Source organism: Parus major, chromosome 1 (genome assembly GCF_001522545.3).
Source record: "Parus major isolate Abel chromosome 1, Parus_major1.1, whole genome shotgun sequence".
Lineage (NCBI taxonomy): Eukaryota > Metazoa > Chordata > Aves > Passeriformes > Paridae > Parus > Parus major.
Window position 1 is genome coordinate 93,607,164 of NC_031768.1, and position 16,347 is coordinate 93,623,510.

The 16,347-nt window shown below is 43.2% G+C and overlaps 1 protein-coding gene across 1 annotated transcript; it reads right to left on the reverse strand.

Moving 5' to 3' along the window:
• Positions 1–1,842: 1,842 nt before the first annotated feature.
• TBX19 (T-box transcription factor 19) lies at positions 1,843–16,114 on the reverse strand. Its single transcript, XM_015618020.2, has 8 exons — positions 15,892–16,114; positions 10,045–10,309; positions 8,050–8,184; positions 7,229–7,290; positions 6,184–6,245; positions 5,347–5,463; positions 4,175–4,307; positions 1,843–3,328 (listed from the first exon to the last, which is right to left on the reverse strand). Exons 1-8 carry the CDS (start codon positions 16,086–16,088, stop codon positions 3,094–3,096), a joined length of 1,206 nt encoding a protein of 401 aa, XP_015473506.1. The 5' UTR covers positions 16,089–16,114; the 3' UTR covers positions 1,843–3,093.
• Between the last annotated feature and the right edge of the window lie 233 nt (positions 16,115–16,347).

Consider the following 16,347-nt stretch of genomic DNA (forward strand, 5'->3'; position numbering starts at 1 on the left):
ATATGTTTAGTATATTTTTTCCACAAAGTCAGGAACTGATTTGATCAAAACATTTATAAAAACTTCGGAGAGGGCTCTTTGCTCTTTTTTCATGCTGCCATTTCAGCTATTGCTTACAACAACCAGGGAAATATTCATTCAGATATTATCCTTGTATGGGTTTTAATACTAAGCAGAAATCTACTGAGAAACAAATGCACTGTTGGTGCAAAACCAAATCCACAGTAATGGTTTATTAGGAGAGGAACAGTTTTATACAGAGTTTAAGGGAATCTGCCTCCCACAGGAGAACACTGCAGCCAGCATCCCAACCTGTTACTGCACTGTAGGGAAGTCCATTGTGCTGGGAAAGGAGAGCTGTGAAGATAGAACAGCAGTTTTTCTTCTGAACAGATAGCAAAAGCTTTCTCCAGTGCTTCTTCTGCTTAGAAGTAATCTGTCCATACCAGATAGCAGCTCCCAAATCATTTACCAGAGTTGCAAAACCACAGATCAGAATCACAATCTCAAGTTGGAAGGAACCCATAAGGATTGAGTCCCACTCCCTGCAGGACTCCCCAACACAAAACTCAAGATCAGCATACTCCCTGCTATCCTCAAGCCCAAGGCTCTGGGCTACAAATACCAGCTTGTACCAAGTTGGGGCCATGAGTAGTGAGCAAAACAAGAGTATTTTATCTTTCTGTGTCATTTCTCAAGGTCTCACTAAAGCAGATTGTCTGCAATGACAAAGACTTAACTCAGTTCTGAGATCTCAGAACTTTTTGCCTCCTGTGACATGAGTCATGTCTGCTTTTACAGTGAAAAGGAAGAAAAATTACTTTGCCTGTTCATTTTGATATTTTTTAAATTCTTTCAATCCTATGTGACTATCAGAAAAGCTAATTAGATGTTCCCCTACATTGTTTGTGAAATAAAATTGCAGTTTGTGGAACTCCCTATAATCACTCATGTATTACTGTAATGCAGTATCTGCAATAAGAAGTTATCCAACTCATTAACCATGAAGGAAGCATTGCAAGTCCTGGAACACAGAGAAGTCATCATTTGCCTGCTTTTCAGCATCTTTATGTAGACTCTGTGTGCGGTGTGCCTGTGGGGAGATGAACAGCCAGAAGAGGGTAGCATAAGTTAGTTAATAAACCTCATTTGTAAAGCAGAGTTATTTTTGAGAGAAACACCTACTTGCATTTCTTGCCACAAGGTAGAGAAACATAACACTGAAAAACTCATCACCAAGCTTTTGTCAGAAGGTGGGAAGGCAGATTTGCAGTCAGAACTGATGAGGATTAGACTGACAGCAGGATGCAGAGCTCTTGCACTCTGTTAACCCTTGTTTGACCAATGCCTCTGTTAATAAAAATGCACACCCAAAGCAACTTCATTACGTTGATCTTAGGGGATTGCAGCACAAGTCAGCAAAACTAACTCAGTGTTACTGAGTACATTCTGGCACATGATCATGTCTGCAGCATGAAAAGCCAGATGGGGAAGGCATGGAAATGCGCTGAGAGCAACTTAAGGGGGTGATTCCAGGCTAGGTAATAAAATATCAAACAGAAGCTTGCTGAGTTCACCAGGCAGATGCATATTTGACAACCTGAATCAAAAGGATCCTCTTGCTTCTGCCTCTAATGCCCACCCAAGATAGAATGCTGCTCCCAGAGTCTGCATGCAGTAAATGAGTATTCACAAAGGGAATGTTGCTGTATCTAGCAGAAGCAGAGACATCAGCTCACAGGAGCTTTAGGGAATCCTCTTCTATGCTGGGGATTGTCCCCTATCAATGCACATGACTCTAAACAGACCAGAATTGCTGCTGGGCATTTCATTATACAGGGAGCATATCTACATAGGTTAGCTTGCAGTTTTTTCTTTATAGAGACCAAACAGCAGAACTCTTCTCTGAGAATTTCATAGGGCTTGACTGAGGAGGTACATGAAAGGACAAGGAGGACTGGGGGATGGCTGTTCTTGTTTGCATCACAGTCATGGTTAGAAATCCCAGAAAGGATCAGGACTCCACTATGCTGTGTTGCACACTCATGCAGGATAGAAAAAGCAGCAGCCTGAAAAAGGAAGCTGAATCAGACTAAGTGAGAAGGGAAATAGGTGTGAAGACATGAAATACCACGCCCAGGAGCTTGCACCCAGTAACTGGACAAGGAACAGAAAATTCCTGTTCTGTCAACTTGCTTCTGGCAGAGCTGCTTTAAATAGCTCAGAGGTTGTTAGGTGAGAAAGACTGTGTGTGTGTTTACACCTTGGAAAGGCACTGAGGAGATAATACACCATGTATTCATAGTTTATTTGTACTCTGTAGCTAAAGCAAAGTGGAAATGCAAGCTGAATATTTTTTCTGTAATTCTTTTCCCTCCACCCTTTCAAAAATAGCACATATTGGAAATACTGGAACTTTCAATTTCAAAGAGTGTAGGATCAGACTCCAAATGCTAAACTAGCTGCCCTTCACCCTGCTGCTACAATGCAGCCACTTTTGCAGCTTGAGTGTGCCCACTGTCCCCATGGCACACACAGCAAAGAGCAGCTGGAGAAGGGAAGGGGACGGTGAATGCTGTATGCAGCTGGCATTAGGATGTCAGACTAATCTCATACCCTGAGGGGTTTAGTTTCAGGTATTGTGAAAACCCCTGTGTAAGAGATTCAGAAAGCCTTTAAAGCAGTGCTGTCCCTTCAAATGACCAGTTGCAAACTTGCTCACAGTTTTCCCTGGACTTGGCTGTTAGTTACAGAAGGAAATTCTAAAATGAGATGCGAGTATCCAGCTGCCACGTTTGCTTCACTCAGTCCCAAGTCTCTGATCATTTTAATGTGATATAGAAGCAAAGCTAACTAAAAAGATTATTTCTGGACATCATCCTGAATGATGCATAAAAGATGCAGTAACAAGCTGGTTCCTGTAATATCTCCTGCCTTTGCATTTTGGCTTAGCTGGCACACAAAAGGTACATTATGAGAAGTGATGAAGTCCTTTTCCTGCATACATTCTGCTTTGCACTGCAGTCCTTGGGGATCATTTACCATTTGTGTCAGTCTTGGCTGGCCAAGCTTCCCTCGGGAGCTGCCTGTCCATTAAAAGGAGTGTGAGGATGTCCACGTGGAGTCGGACAGTCTGGTGAGAGCGCCTTCCCCTTGTGCTTCCATGCTGCCAGACACCATTCCCTGCAGGGGGATTTGCACTGATGATGCAGCAGGTAAGGGGACATTACCCCTTAAAAACACACTTGGAGGGCTGCTGTTCACCTCACTTCCCGTGTTGGCAGCATTTACAGCACTGTTGCTCACTGTCCACAGGCAAGGGTAGTGGCTGGAAAAAAAGCAGCAGAGATTGAATGACTAATTTCAAAGCATTTAGCCCGCATAAGGCTTGTCACAGTAAAGTCAATTTCATTATCTGTTCAAAGGCAGCTAGTCAAACCAAGTTACCAAACTAGATCAGCCCTGAAGATCTTAAGTGAAAAATCAAGGTCAGCTGGTGACCTTGGAGGGAGGCATGGAGAGAAATGTGCGAGTATATGTGAGGTTTCAAAAATTAAAAGATCTTTTTATGTGCCTCTGTGACTTCTCCCCATCTCAGGAGCTGAGTCAGAAAAGTTTCTAGAGAGGGAGGTCACAAAGTCTCAGGATACTTCCTAGCTACTGTGGTATAAACACTGAGAAGAAAACATACTCAATCAGGTAACAGTGCATTTGAAATTGCAGCTGATTTTCCTGACACCTAAGATAGAGAAGAAATTATTGCATTCATTTGGGGAAAAGAAGGGAAAATATTTGATAATTAATTGATTCTCTAGGTCTAAATTCCATCTGTTCCTAGAATAAGAGCCTCATTTCATGAAAGATAATAGTGAGAAATACATGAAAAAAAATAATTTGGTTTTAAAATGCTCACAGATTATAGAGAACAGAATTCTTTCTGGGTGTTCCAAGATACTGGTTTTCAGCAGTGCTGGGGAAAAATAAAGCTTCCATAGATTTAAGAGCAGAAGATAATTAGCTTGTCAGCAAGATCTGCCCAGGAATCTTGAATTGGGCACTTAGGACACATTTCAAATCCCAGACACTGATTAAAGTTTGGAACAAAGGGAAATTCACCAGGGCAGTCCTACAAGCCTCAGTGCTCCTCATACCAGCAGTTTTCCCGTAAACTTACCTGGGTCCAGGGCTGGCACCTCCCTTTGTGTGTGGCACTGAGAGCAAGTTAGTATGTGGAGATGGTGGCAAAGTCCAGCTGTCATGTCCCGAGAATACCTGAAGATTATTGCTGGAGCTCTCCAACAAGTTAACTTTGGGAGAGGAAAAAAAAGCAACAAACAAATTCTCCGTCACTATTGCAGACATTGTCTTAAGACAGCAAAACACAGACAGGCTTAAGGCAGCAATCTGATCATGAGGTCCCCAACCACAGGTAATAGAACAAAAGTCCCAGCCACAGGTAAAAAGGCAAAATTCCTGTGTTCATTTAGAGAATGGCAAGGTGCCATTGAAATCCCAGTTGTGATACATGAGAAGGTACAGCATAGGTACAGACATAGGATTTGCATTTTTGCAAGTCTGAGTAGTTTTTCATAATTGACATATATCAGGCAATGTTTTGCTAGAGATTTCCTTATAATCTGAGCTAAAATACTTAATAAACTCTTATAAATATTGCCCCATTCTTGGAAATTTTCAAGGCCAGGTTGAATGGGGGTTTGGACAACCTGGTCTAGTGGAAGGTTTCTCTACCCATGGCAGGAGGGTTGGAACAAGATGATCTTCAAGGCCTCTCTCAAGCCAAACTGTTCTATGATAAATACTTATATTAAACAGGAATTCTTGTTGAATTATAATTAGCAAGCAGATTACTTGATCCCCACTCTTCTTTCTGACCCACTTCTTCTGATCAAAGTAGAATCAATTTCTGGAACTCTGCACCCAGATCTAGAAAGCAAAAGGTACTCAAAAGATGTTCTGGCAATACCAAAATCCCTTTGCCTCACATCAGCTCCTACCTGAGAGCTGCTTTGGCTTGAGACCTCAACTGCATCTTGGCAGGACATCGAAAGAAGACCTGAAATGCTTTTTGTATAACTGGAAGCCGTAGTGAAAACACAATCATACACTCTGGTTTATCATTAGGAGTGCACCCAGTACACTCCTAATGATGCACCCAGTCTTGGTACCTCTTGTTTCGCTGCCTCAATCACCCTGGGTGCACAGAGGGTTCTGTGCAGGTCGTCCCAAAGACTCACCGTGCCCTCTCCTGGGCTCACTCCAGTGCTTGTGCTAACCTAAGGCAAGGGGCAGGCAGGCAGAGGCAGCAAAGCAGTGCTCCAGGAGTACCTGTAGGGGAGTGATTCCTCTGCATGTAGGAGGGTGGGTATGGAGCAGGGCGATGGCCTCGCAGGGCTGGGTATCTCTCGCAGCTGTGGGGAGCCTGCGGAGCGGGCAGAGGCAAAGCTCCGCTGTACTGGTAATTAGAGCTTCCCGAGGCACTCATTGGATCCGGGTTGGAAATCAACCAGCCACCCACTTGGAGGGAAAAGAGAGAGAACAAAACTATTGCTGTTGCTGCATTAAAGTGCTACCATAGAACTAAGAAATAACCAGCCTTCTGGAACAATCAGCTGTGCCTCAGAAATGCCAAGCAGATTCCAAGAAACTAGTTTGTGAAACAATTGACAAAAAAATAACAACCCTCCACCCCCTTCCCAACCCACCAACTCTGAAAACAAGACCTGAAAGCAACCAGAAAATGTCACAAACATTAAAGAACAAATGAAAGAAAAGCTATCAGTAAAGCAAATGCAACTTCTGCTCCCTCTCATTTTTTTTCCTGTTTACCTATGAAAGATAATTTTATAGGTGACTAAAACATTCACTAATACAAAAACAAAGGGGTAAGAAAGTCTTAAAAATCTTATATATCATCTTAACTCCAGATTCCTTTTAATTTTGAAAAACTGGTTTGTATGGAAAATGATCCTTCTGCACAACCTCTCACATTATTTGCTAATGTGAGGTCTCTTAAATCTTCTTATTTTTTTAAAAGGGTCCCTCTCGATGAACACAAATTCAGGACTCGGTAAGTGACCAGTATGAACCAGTTAAGCAAGGCCCAGGTTCCCAGCACCCATCATAAATCACAAAAGCTGTAGCTGACACGAATAAAAACCTTACAGTGAGAATATGTCATATGTTGACCTTCAGAGACTGTCTCTGGAGCATCCTTAGAATGGTTTCTGAAAAACAAAATACTTAGTGGTAAGTGTTCTCATTGAAAAACTACAAAAGTTATAACCAGAACTATTCATTAAAAATTCCTCCTCTATACTCCTTGCTAGGCAGCAGTAAATCTTCCTATGTTCTGTCCTAAAAGAAGCAGGAGCTTTTGTCTGATGAGATAAACAAAAATGTTCCTAAGATTGTGCCATATCTGGGAGCTGAACATGGAATTCTAAATCTACCTGTGGGCACCATTCCTGCTTGCAGACAAGCTGAAGGCAGAACTCCCCCTTCCCCAGCTGGAAACCCTCACACTGACACACAGCAGCTTCTTAAGCAGTGAGAGGAATGAAAGGAAATACAGATTCTCCTGCAGGCACATGGGGCACTTCACATGTCAGAAGATAAAGCAGGTCCAAACAAAATAATTAGAAATTATGGTCTGGAATGCGTCATTTGGATGCCACTGTGCATTAGCGTGGGTGATGCAAGGAAAATTTTGCAAGACAAACTACAATTAATTCCTGATGGAAGCATCTCTGACATCTTACCTTTAATAAACCCATCATAAATTATCACACAGACTTAATAACAGCAGTGTAGTTACATTACATTTACACTGTAATTTCACTTCAACTAGGCTTTTTGACACCTGGAGTTAACATTTTTCTCCCTGGCCTACCAAATTACGGGATTCACTGGAGTGCAAGTATGCTGTAGTGAATGTATGTGGGGTATAACACCACTGGGGAAGCTCACACCATCTCATTTCAGGCTCTCTGTGTAGACAGAGGTAAGTGCCAGGATCCCCAAGAGCATGTTCACCCACTTCAGCATCTCTTGTAATAACTATATAGTCTCCCCAATAATATCATTGGATTTAAGACAGCAGAAACAAGATTCAATTATGTAATTTATCTTTCAATCGGTGATGTCACAGTTTTAACCATATCAGCAGCAAAAAGCTACTGGATCAAAAAAACCCAAAAGATGAACTCACCTTTCCTTTGCATCCAGGAAGGCTTTGGCAAAGGGATTATACTTGATTTTGAGAGCTGTTATCTTGAGTTTACAGAAAACAAGGCATGTCAGTGAAGGCAATTTGAAATAGAAATGTGACAAAATATCCTCCAGAGTAATTTGAGTGGAACTGCCTGGGTTAGCCTGAAATATATTCCCACACTTGATGTTTTCCAGGGCTGGGTAGGAGACAGCTTTGCTGTCTGCTGATCAGTGCCACAGGCAAAACACCAGTTGGGGCAGCCTGGCATGAGCTGGTCTGGTAAATCCAGTGGAATGGTGCACCCTTTCAAGAGACTTTAAACACTGAATTCCTATCAAGTACGAATAAAATCTGCAGCAACATTAGCTAAGGGATGTGGCACAGGAGTTGGCAATTCTTACAATCCAAAGCAAAAATTTCCAAAGGGCAGAAATTTTGCCATGAACTATTGTATTATAGGGAACATGGAGGGGTAGGGTTGTCATTATAACTATCAGTTATTGCTGGAGAAAGATATTGGGCTTGACTGTAGGGCTATTTGGTGCTTTTTTTTCCAGTAAAGGATCGGGATGCCGAAACAGATGGACCAGCCTGGAACAGCTGTGGCAGGATATTAAGCTAAACCTGGCTTAGTACTGGAGCCAGACACCAGATTAGTCAATGTTCTACTGCAGAGAAAATACAGAGTATTAGACTGGACAGAATATTACACTGCATGGGACTGGTGGGGAAACAAGAAGGCACACTGGTCTTGTAGTTAATCAGCTTCTACCAGACCTCATCAGTGGTGACCAGAGCACAGCGTGGCACCCGCCTACCTCCTCATTCTGGTAGGCAGTCACCGCTATGAACTGGGTCTCAGGGAAGGAGCAGTTCATCACCATCCGGTGGGGGCCTCCTACGCGAACTATGTGCACCTGGGGCTCGTATTTGTGCAGCGAGTTCAGCATTATCTGCAGGAAGCAAAACAGAGAGACAGCCCCCAGTACCACTCTGGTAGCTCACAGCCACCCTCTGGCTGTGTGACAGAGCAGCTGTCACTGCTGAACCTCCCCAGCTGAAGCAGCAGGGCAGGTGCCTTCCTCCCCTGCAGTAACCACAGGGCTGAACAGAATGAGACTTCACTGGGCTGTATTTAAGGCTTTGGATGCAGCAGCATCTGTGAGTATTTGTGTTAGCAGCTATGGCACTCAAACCACTCGGCTTTCACTGCACTAGAGGCTGCTGAAACAGCTCAGGAGCAGTCCCTGTCTGGCTTCTGCTGTCTGGAAGACTCAGAATCACCATCACAGAAAAGGTGCCAGGAAGAAGCTACAGCAGTGATCCAGCCTCCTCTCTGGGCAAGATGAAGTGTATCTAAACAAGCCTTGGCAGATCGTCTAACCTGGCACTAAAAGCTGTGAATAGCATTGATTCCAGGAGGTCTTTTAGGTCCTTTAATTTGCTCTAGTGCAAGAAAAATATTGTTTTTTTAAATTTGTACTTTGCAAATTGATGTATACATACATACATACATACATACATACATACATATATATATATATATAAAAGAAATAACACAGCTATTAGCATAAAGCACTGATAGTCATCAATTACCTTCTAATACCATCACAGAAGGGGCAGCTGAAGCACAGAGTGGGGACACAGTTTACTTTAACACTGTGGTCTTGATTTCAAAAGAAAGCAAAGGAAGCTTCAGTTGTTTGTTATTTACTAACTTTTGTTTGGGTTCTGTTTCTCATACAGTTTTTCCTCTCCTGCTTTCTACTGCTTCCCTCTCCTTCATATATAAATGCAGGATTCCTCTTTATTTTTCCCCAGAGACTCTTTGACCCTACAAGTTTCCTGTAGCTTTTCTCCCCCCATGCATATTTTTCTGAGGCTTTTGACTTTTCTGAGATCCTGGACACAAGACAAGCATTTGCAAATTCAGATCCTGTTCTATGCTCTACAATAATTCTTGTGTGCTGGTTCCACATAAGACGAAGGAAAAGTCAGATCATCTTCCTGTTCTCCAATCTGTAAAACCTGAGATAATTTCCTACCTCATTAGAGTACTGAGCTTACAGAGGTACCTCGCAAACCTAATGGAAATAACAGACTGAGAACACATAACATTTACATGAAAGAAATTGATTCTGGGCTGACAAGTATCATCCACCGTAGGAGTTTTGTACAAAACAAACAAGCAAACAAAAGGTCTTGTGCAACATTTTGCCTTTAGATGCATCATCAAAAATAAAATATGAAACAAAACTAATTTTCCTGTTTGCATTTTTAAGGGGTTCAAAGAGAAAGTCACTTATTTCTGGTACATGTGGTTTCTTTCCAAAGGCCAAAGCTGATTCAATAGAATATTGATAATTATCATGATGCAGAAGCAGACATAGTAATTATTTCATTTAGGAGCAGCCTTTTATTCTGCCATCTGACTCTTGCCAACATTCCACTTACACCAAACAACATTGGGGAACACAACAAAAACCTAATACCCATGGCCATTTTTCCCCCTTTCTCTGAAGTCCTATGTAAAAATCCCCAGCACACAAGATCAACTCTGAAAAGACCCCTGACGATTAAGTAAACCACAGCACTCTGTCTCTCTTAACATCAAGAAGTCCATTAAAATCTGAAAGTGCCAATTAAGGCCTGTTTATCCCTGTTTACATTTGGCCTCCAGAGAATAATTGGCATCTGTGGGTGAAGAGGCCTGTAAGGGCTTCTATAATTACATAAATGCACCCTTGATATTTCTTGATTGGTAGGTGCTTGCAATTGAAGCCAAGAGGTGGTGTGGAAACATCAGGCCATACCTGCCCACTCCCATTGAGCTTGTTGGTAAGTTTGACTTTGCTGAAGGAAATGGCAGCTTTCATCCAGTGGGCCCCAAAGTTGGGAGAGTCTGGGTGGATGTAGACACAGCTGTGGTTCGGTGGCTCTGGTTTCCCTGCTGGCACCCATTCTCCATTGACGTACTTCCAGCGGTGGCCATCAGTCGGAGCGAAGTCCAGCAGGAAGGAGTACATGGCATTTGGATCCAAGCCCGACACGCTGATCTTCAAAACAGGGAACATCCGCCTGGCCGGGGAAACAAAACAGGGGGACACCACTGGAAGCTGGTCTTGAAAGAGTCTCCTCAGTATGTTTGTTTCCAGATGCTCACTGACCAGTTCAGTATAAAAGAACATCCTCCCTTCCTTCAACCCACCCTAGCCATCAGACCTCGTGCTTGGCAGTTTTCTCCAGTTATTTGGTCCCATACTTCCATATTCCCTGACCTCACCAGCTTGACCATGTCCTTTTGCTTTTAGTTCCATCTTAAACACAAGCTCTAAACTTCTACCCAGCCTTCCACTATCTTGTGTGCTTAAAACTAAAATCCTGTCTCTGTTCAGTTTTGGGAAAATGGTCCTTCTGTGCCTAAAGGTCCAACACCACCTTTTCTCAGGCCCCTTTTATTATTATCATTTTCTTCTGTAAAGGTGATTTGCAGGAGCCCACAGCTTGACTTTTAGTGGTTTTCTGTCTGTCCCAGCGCTTACAATCGATGCCACACAGCTCTGAATTGACACCTCAGTGCCTGAAAGTCTTCAGCAATACAGCTAATAGGGCTCCAACACTTCCAGGAACTGGGAATAATGTGTGGACATCAGAACAGAGGTGTCTCCCAGGAAAGGTATCCTATTCTTTAAGCTTCTTAGCTTGTCAAGGAATACATGTAATTGCTGTTACATATCACCTCCTACATTCCTTTTCCGTGAGTAACCGGCCTCCCTGCCCCAGACACCTCCATACTGACCTCTCCTGGCAACTGCCATTTCTCCATGCCACCTTTTTATGGACCATAAATGCCAGTGAAGGTTGATGAATCTTTGAGCTCCTTTTCTCTGTGGCTACAGAGAGAGTACACCAAGCAACCAGAGGAATGGCCTGAGGTCCATAACCATGGGGCTAAGGTAAGGTAGCTGTCAGGGCTTAGGTACCATACAAGACATCCAAAGTACATAAGAAGGGAGCTGAAACTCCAGGCCATCCTAAAGGACTGGAACTCTCTGCCCCTGCAGTCATACTCTCCAGTGACACCCAAATACAAATTGCTAACAATCAGTCTCACATGACATCCCACTCACCTTTCTGGATATCTTTTTATAGTTTTTGCTGCATACATTCAGCACCTTCTGCTGACAGGAAAAGACAGAATTTGAGAAATTTGAGATTTTTCATCTAATATTAATACTTGCTGATACATGGTCAGTGCAGTATTGAATAAGATATCATAGAATGGTTTGGGTTGGAAGGGACCTTAAAGATCATCTTGTCCCAGTCCCTGGATTGGTGTCTCCAACACCTTCCGCTAGACCAAGTTGATCCAAGCTTCATTCAGTCTGGCCTTGAACACCTTCAGGGATGAGGCATGCACAACCTCTCAGGGCAGCCTTTTCCAGTGCCTCACCACCCCTTGTAAGAACATTCCATGTCCTTATAAAAAGTCCCTCTCCAGCTCTCTTGTAGCCCCCTTTAGGTACTGGGAGGCTGCTGTAAGCTCTCTCTCTCAACTACCTCAACTACCTCAGCTTTTCCTCAGAGGAGAGGTTCTCTCCTCCTGACTTGCTCCAACAGGTTGATGTCCTTCCTTTACTGGAGACCCCAGAGCTGGATGCAGCACTCCAGGTGGGGTCTCAGGAGAGTGGAGCAGAGGGTGAGAATCCCCCCGCTTGCCCCACTGGCCATGCTGCTTTTGATGCAGCCCAGGATGTGTTTGGCTTTCTGGGCTGTCAGTGCACACTGGTGAATTGTGTTGTGCTTCTTGTCCACCAACACTCCTGAGTCCTGGTCCTCAGGGCTGCTCTGCTGTTCTCCACCCAGCCACCCAGTATTTTAATGCAGAACTAATAAGTTCTCTTTATGAGGTTTGCACAGGCCCTGTTCTCAAGCCAGTCCAGATCTCTCTGGATGACATCCCTTCCCTCCCCACATCAACCAGAGCACACAGCTGGGGGGTGCTGGCAAACTTGCTGAGGGTGTGCCCCTGTCACACCCTCAAAGCTCTGGTCTCAGTACTGACCCCTGAGGAACAGCACTCCTCACTGGTCTCTAAGGTACAGAGAACCATGACCTTTCTAATTAAATAGAAGCTTAGTCAAGGATTTATACACTGCACGTGTATTTCTGATCAGGGTGCATCAGCTACAAAACTGGGATGTGATAAAAAGTGTGGATGTATTGCTCCTTCCAATGCTTAGATCTCCCCCAGTCAATGTTCAAAGTACCACATTTAGATACATAGCTGAAATTGAATTAGAGGGTAAAATTAATCCACATGAAAATTTAATTTCACTAGATTGCGCAGAGCTATTTGTGTTACACACAGATTGCAAATTCCTCTGCCCACAGTGCAGGCAGGCTGCTCTGCCTTTTTATTTGAGAGGCTCAAATTTATCCCCAAAGACCAATATAGACCAATCCAGAAGAGAATACAGTCACCATCAATTCTAACCTCCTGTGGAACTAAGATTAGAGCACTTCCTTGTGTTAACCAGCGTCACACCCAGTAATTCCCCACCTCACTTGGACCAGCATGTCTTCACCATACAGATGGGAACATTTGTAACGATGGGAAACTTACCACCTAACATGTTCTGCTGATTAAGTGACTTTACTGTTAAAATCTGTCTTTTAGCATGGAAAATTGTGACTTCTCCAAATTTGTTTCAGGGTGTTTGTTTCAATGACCAGGTAGGTGCACACGTGACCTCCATTGCTGCAATAGCTGAGCACTTCAGCCTCTTCAATTTATTTAGAGCAAATCTGCTGCAATTACTCCACAGTTCAGACCTTGAGTGGGAAGATGTTTGGTATCAAACTTGAATGTGCAGTAACCAGTAAAGTTGCTTTAGCATTCAAGCCTGGAAGGGGCTTCTTTTGCCCCACTTGTGGCTGCCTGCACTGATGCCCTACAGATTCTCCCCATACACAGAGGGGAACAGTGGCACCTTCCTCTCTCCAGGCAATAGCAGAGATTGCAAAGGCTCAGGATACTGCCTAGCTAATGTGGTATAAACACTGAGAGAGAGGAAACCCACTCAGTCAGGTAACAGCACATTTGATATTGAAATGTCAATTGAATACAATAGGTCTGAGTAAAATAGGAGATGGTTTCCCACTGTATCAGCTGCACCCATTGGGTTGTATTTTGTGAGATAGCATGTGGTCTAATTTTAATGATGTCTATCCTGTTCAGAATATATCTATCTCCCCATGGCATATTTCTGGGGCAGGTGATTATTATAATGAAGTATGATAGAGTCACAGAGACATATCTGTATATTAACACTGAAGTTGGTTCATCTAACTGTGACATTTTGGGACCCTCAGTACCAATTAGAGATGACTCAAAGCAGATAGAATTGTGCATGCCAGAATTTGACACTTGAGGATCACTAATCAATTAGACTTTCATTCTCTGGGATACTCCCGTATCGGGTTTCTGTTTAATTTCTGAGCTTTGCTAACAATGTGTCTGTCCACACCAACTGTTTTAGTTTTCACACACAAAAGTCCAGGCTGGCTCTTCTCTTTCATTGTAGAAAACAGTTTTCAAAATCATTCATCTACCCTTCAGCAAGAATGTTTTAGTTGTACTCATTTAGCAGCAGCAGAATGAGATCAATGTTTTTTCTACAGAGAATCTCTCTGGAGACAATCACTGAAGAATCCTGAACCTGAGAAAAACTCAGCACTCGTAGGAAATTGTCTCGAGTTTGTCTCCTTTTGAATAGCATGGTTCACAGTTCTTTGCTGCAGGCCACAGCCTGTAGTTTCTTTGTTTTAGTGTGCTGCTGTGTTTTCAGATGAAAGATACTTTCAGAAATGCAGAGATCCTTTCTCATAGTCTCTGATGCTACAGTAACTATGTTAGAAGGAATCATGCAAACGGCAGTGTGACATACTTTCATAATTCTTTATTTTGAGATTGCTGTAGTTTGATCATAAAGAACCTATTCCTGCTCTCACTGACATTTTTAGAGATGTGACTGGCTATAGGAAAAGTAGAATCAGGCTGATAAGGAGTGTATAAGTTAAAATAAAAAAAATAGGCAGCTTACACAATGAAATAAAAAGTACCCAGGCATATTCAGATAATGAAAGATTCCCTTATCAACATTATAAAAAGATTTTATCTATGCACTCACCCTGACATTTCAGAAAGAGCTACTATCACTGTGAAGTCATGATTTTCATTAGCCGAGAGGAAAGAAACTGAAAAAACCCTGTTGATAAAGTGTGATTCTTTGTACCAGTTTAATTAATCATCTTACCTCATTTTTAGTCACTTTCACTGCTAATTAGCCAGTTTAAGCTACTGTGCACCACGTAAAAGTCCACTTTGAAGTTTGCTGTAGCCTAATAGCAGTTTTCAAAGCAATTTAAATGAAGCAAAAGCAGCTTCATGATATAAAGAGAACCTCAGCAGCAGATTTCTATCAGTATAGGTTATTAGGAGGAATCAGAATGGCAACAGGTACTCTTACACCAGGAGCTGGTACTTTGGGAAGGTAACTGCTGCAGGATCACCTTGCTGAGCCAACAGACTAGATTTTTCATTTTTACTGCTTCCACCTATCTCCCTCATCAAACTACAGTCCACACTAATTTCATCCACAAATTCTGCTAAATCAAAGTCTGAAAAATTAATGAAACTCACACCACATGAGTAAATCTTTCTCTCCATCTCTTAATTCCTCTCTTTTATGGGGCTCTCCTGAGAGGTCTTGCAAAACATCTGCATGTTGAGGGAGCAGCTGGGGTGAGGGGCAGCAGAGGGCTGGAGACAATAAATAAAGTAAAAACCTTAGTACCACTGTGCAAATCTTACTGTGGTAGCTGCTTGTCTGTTCTGGGCTGGACTCTGCTGTCAGCCCGGTTCAGAGCAGAACCTCTGTGGAGAGCCTTCTTCGAGCCAGTGCCTGATTCAGAATTAACATCCTTCTCACCAGATTTTTCACTTTTTTCCTGTGCCTGTGTTCCCCAAACAGTAAGACATGATCCATTTATACCACAATGTTTTGTCCTTCTAAAACTGTATATGTTAAGCAGTATTCCACTCTTGTTTCTAAGGGCACCAGCAACAGCTGTGGGACCATGCAATTCAGACTGCACATACACAGAGAGCACGTAGGGCAGTTTTATTGCACCCATTCTGGTACAGGCTGCTTGTACAAGCTGTTAATACCCAAGGCCAGAGGGATGGGAACTGCAGCTGGGGATGACAGCACCAATCTGCTTCTGTGCAGTAATATGAAGCCTACAGGTAAGGACTTGTTAATATAGAATGGTGATTATTAGCATAAGAAGTCATTCCAAAAGGTTTGAGAGGTATTCCCTTGCAGAAGTTTCCTTTTTGTGCAATCATAAGTTAGTCAATATATTTTTCCAGCATGCTTCATAGGAGGAATGGTTTGGCAGTGACCAGAAAGAAGCAGGGTCACCCCATCTTGTTCATACACTGGTTTTAGCAGACTGCAAGGCTGCAGTCCCCTAAAAACTCTGGTGTGCTCATTGCAGTTCTCTCGAGTCTGCACACACCGTTTATTATTGTAGAGCTTGACCCCCCTGGCTGTCACCTCCACTGAGCCCGCAGTGCTGAGCAGATCACTCACCTGCCATTCTTGGTCACGATCATCTCATTAGTGACTTCCCTGAATCTCTGCCAGAGCGTCGCATCCTCCAAGACAACCTGGAGCTGCTTCTCCGTGGGGTCGCCTTTGTCTCTCCCAGCCCGGAGTTCACTCTCCACTACGCTGAGGAGCCTGGAGACGGTGCAGTCGCTGGGTTTTTTGCAGCCCAGGTCTGCCATGACGGCTTTACTGCCAGAAACTTCAGGTAGCTGCTGAAAAGACAAAAATAATAAGCTAAATAAAAAAAAGAAGTCAGTTCGTTGGGCACCGTCTGACAAACGTGCTCTCCTCACTCTTCTGCCACTGCCTGGCTCTTTCCCCTGGAAGTCCCAATGGGCAGTGACACCAGTGTGTGGAGGTTTACGCACACGCTCCACACAAAAAGAGGACTATCTCCTAATTACCTGTTAGACAGTCAGGTGGGTGGCTGGCTGATGA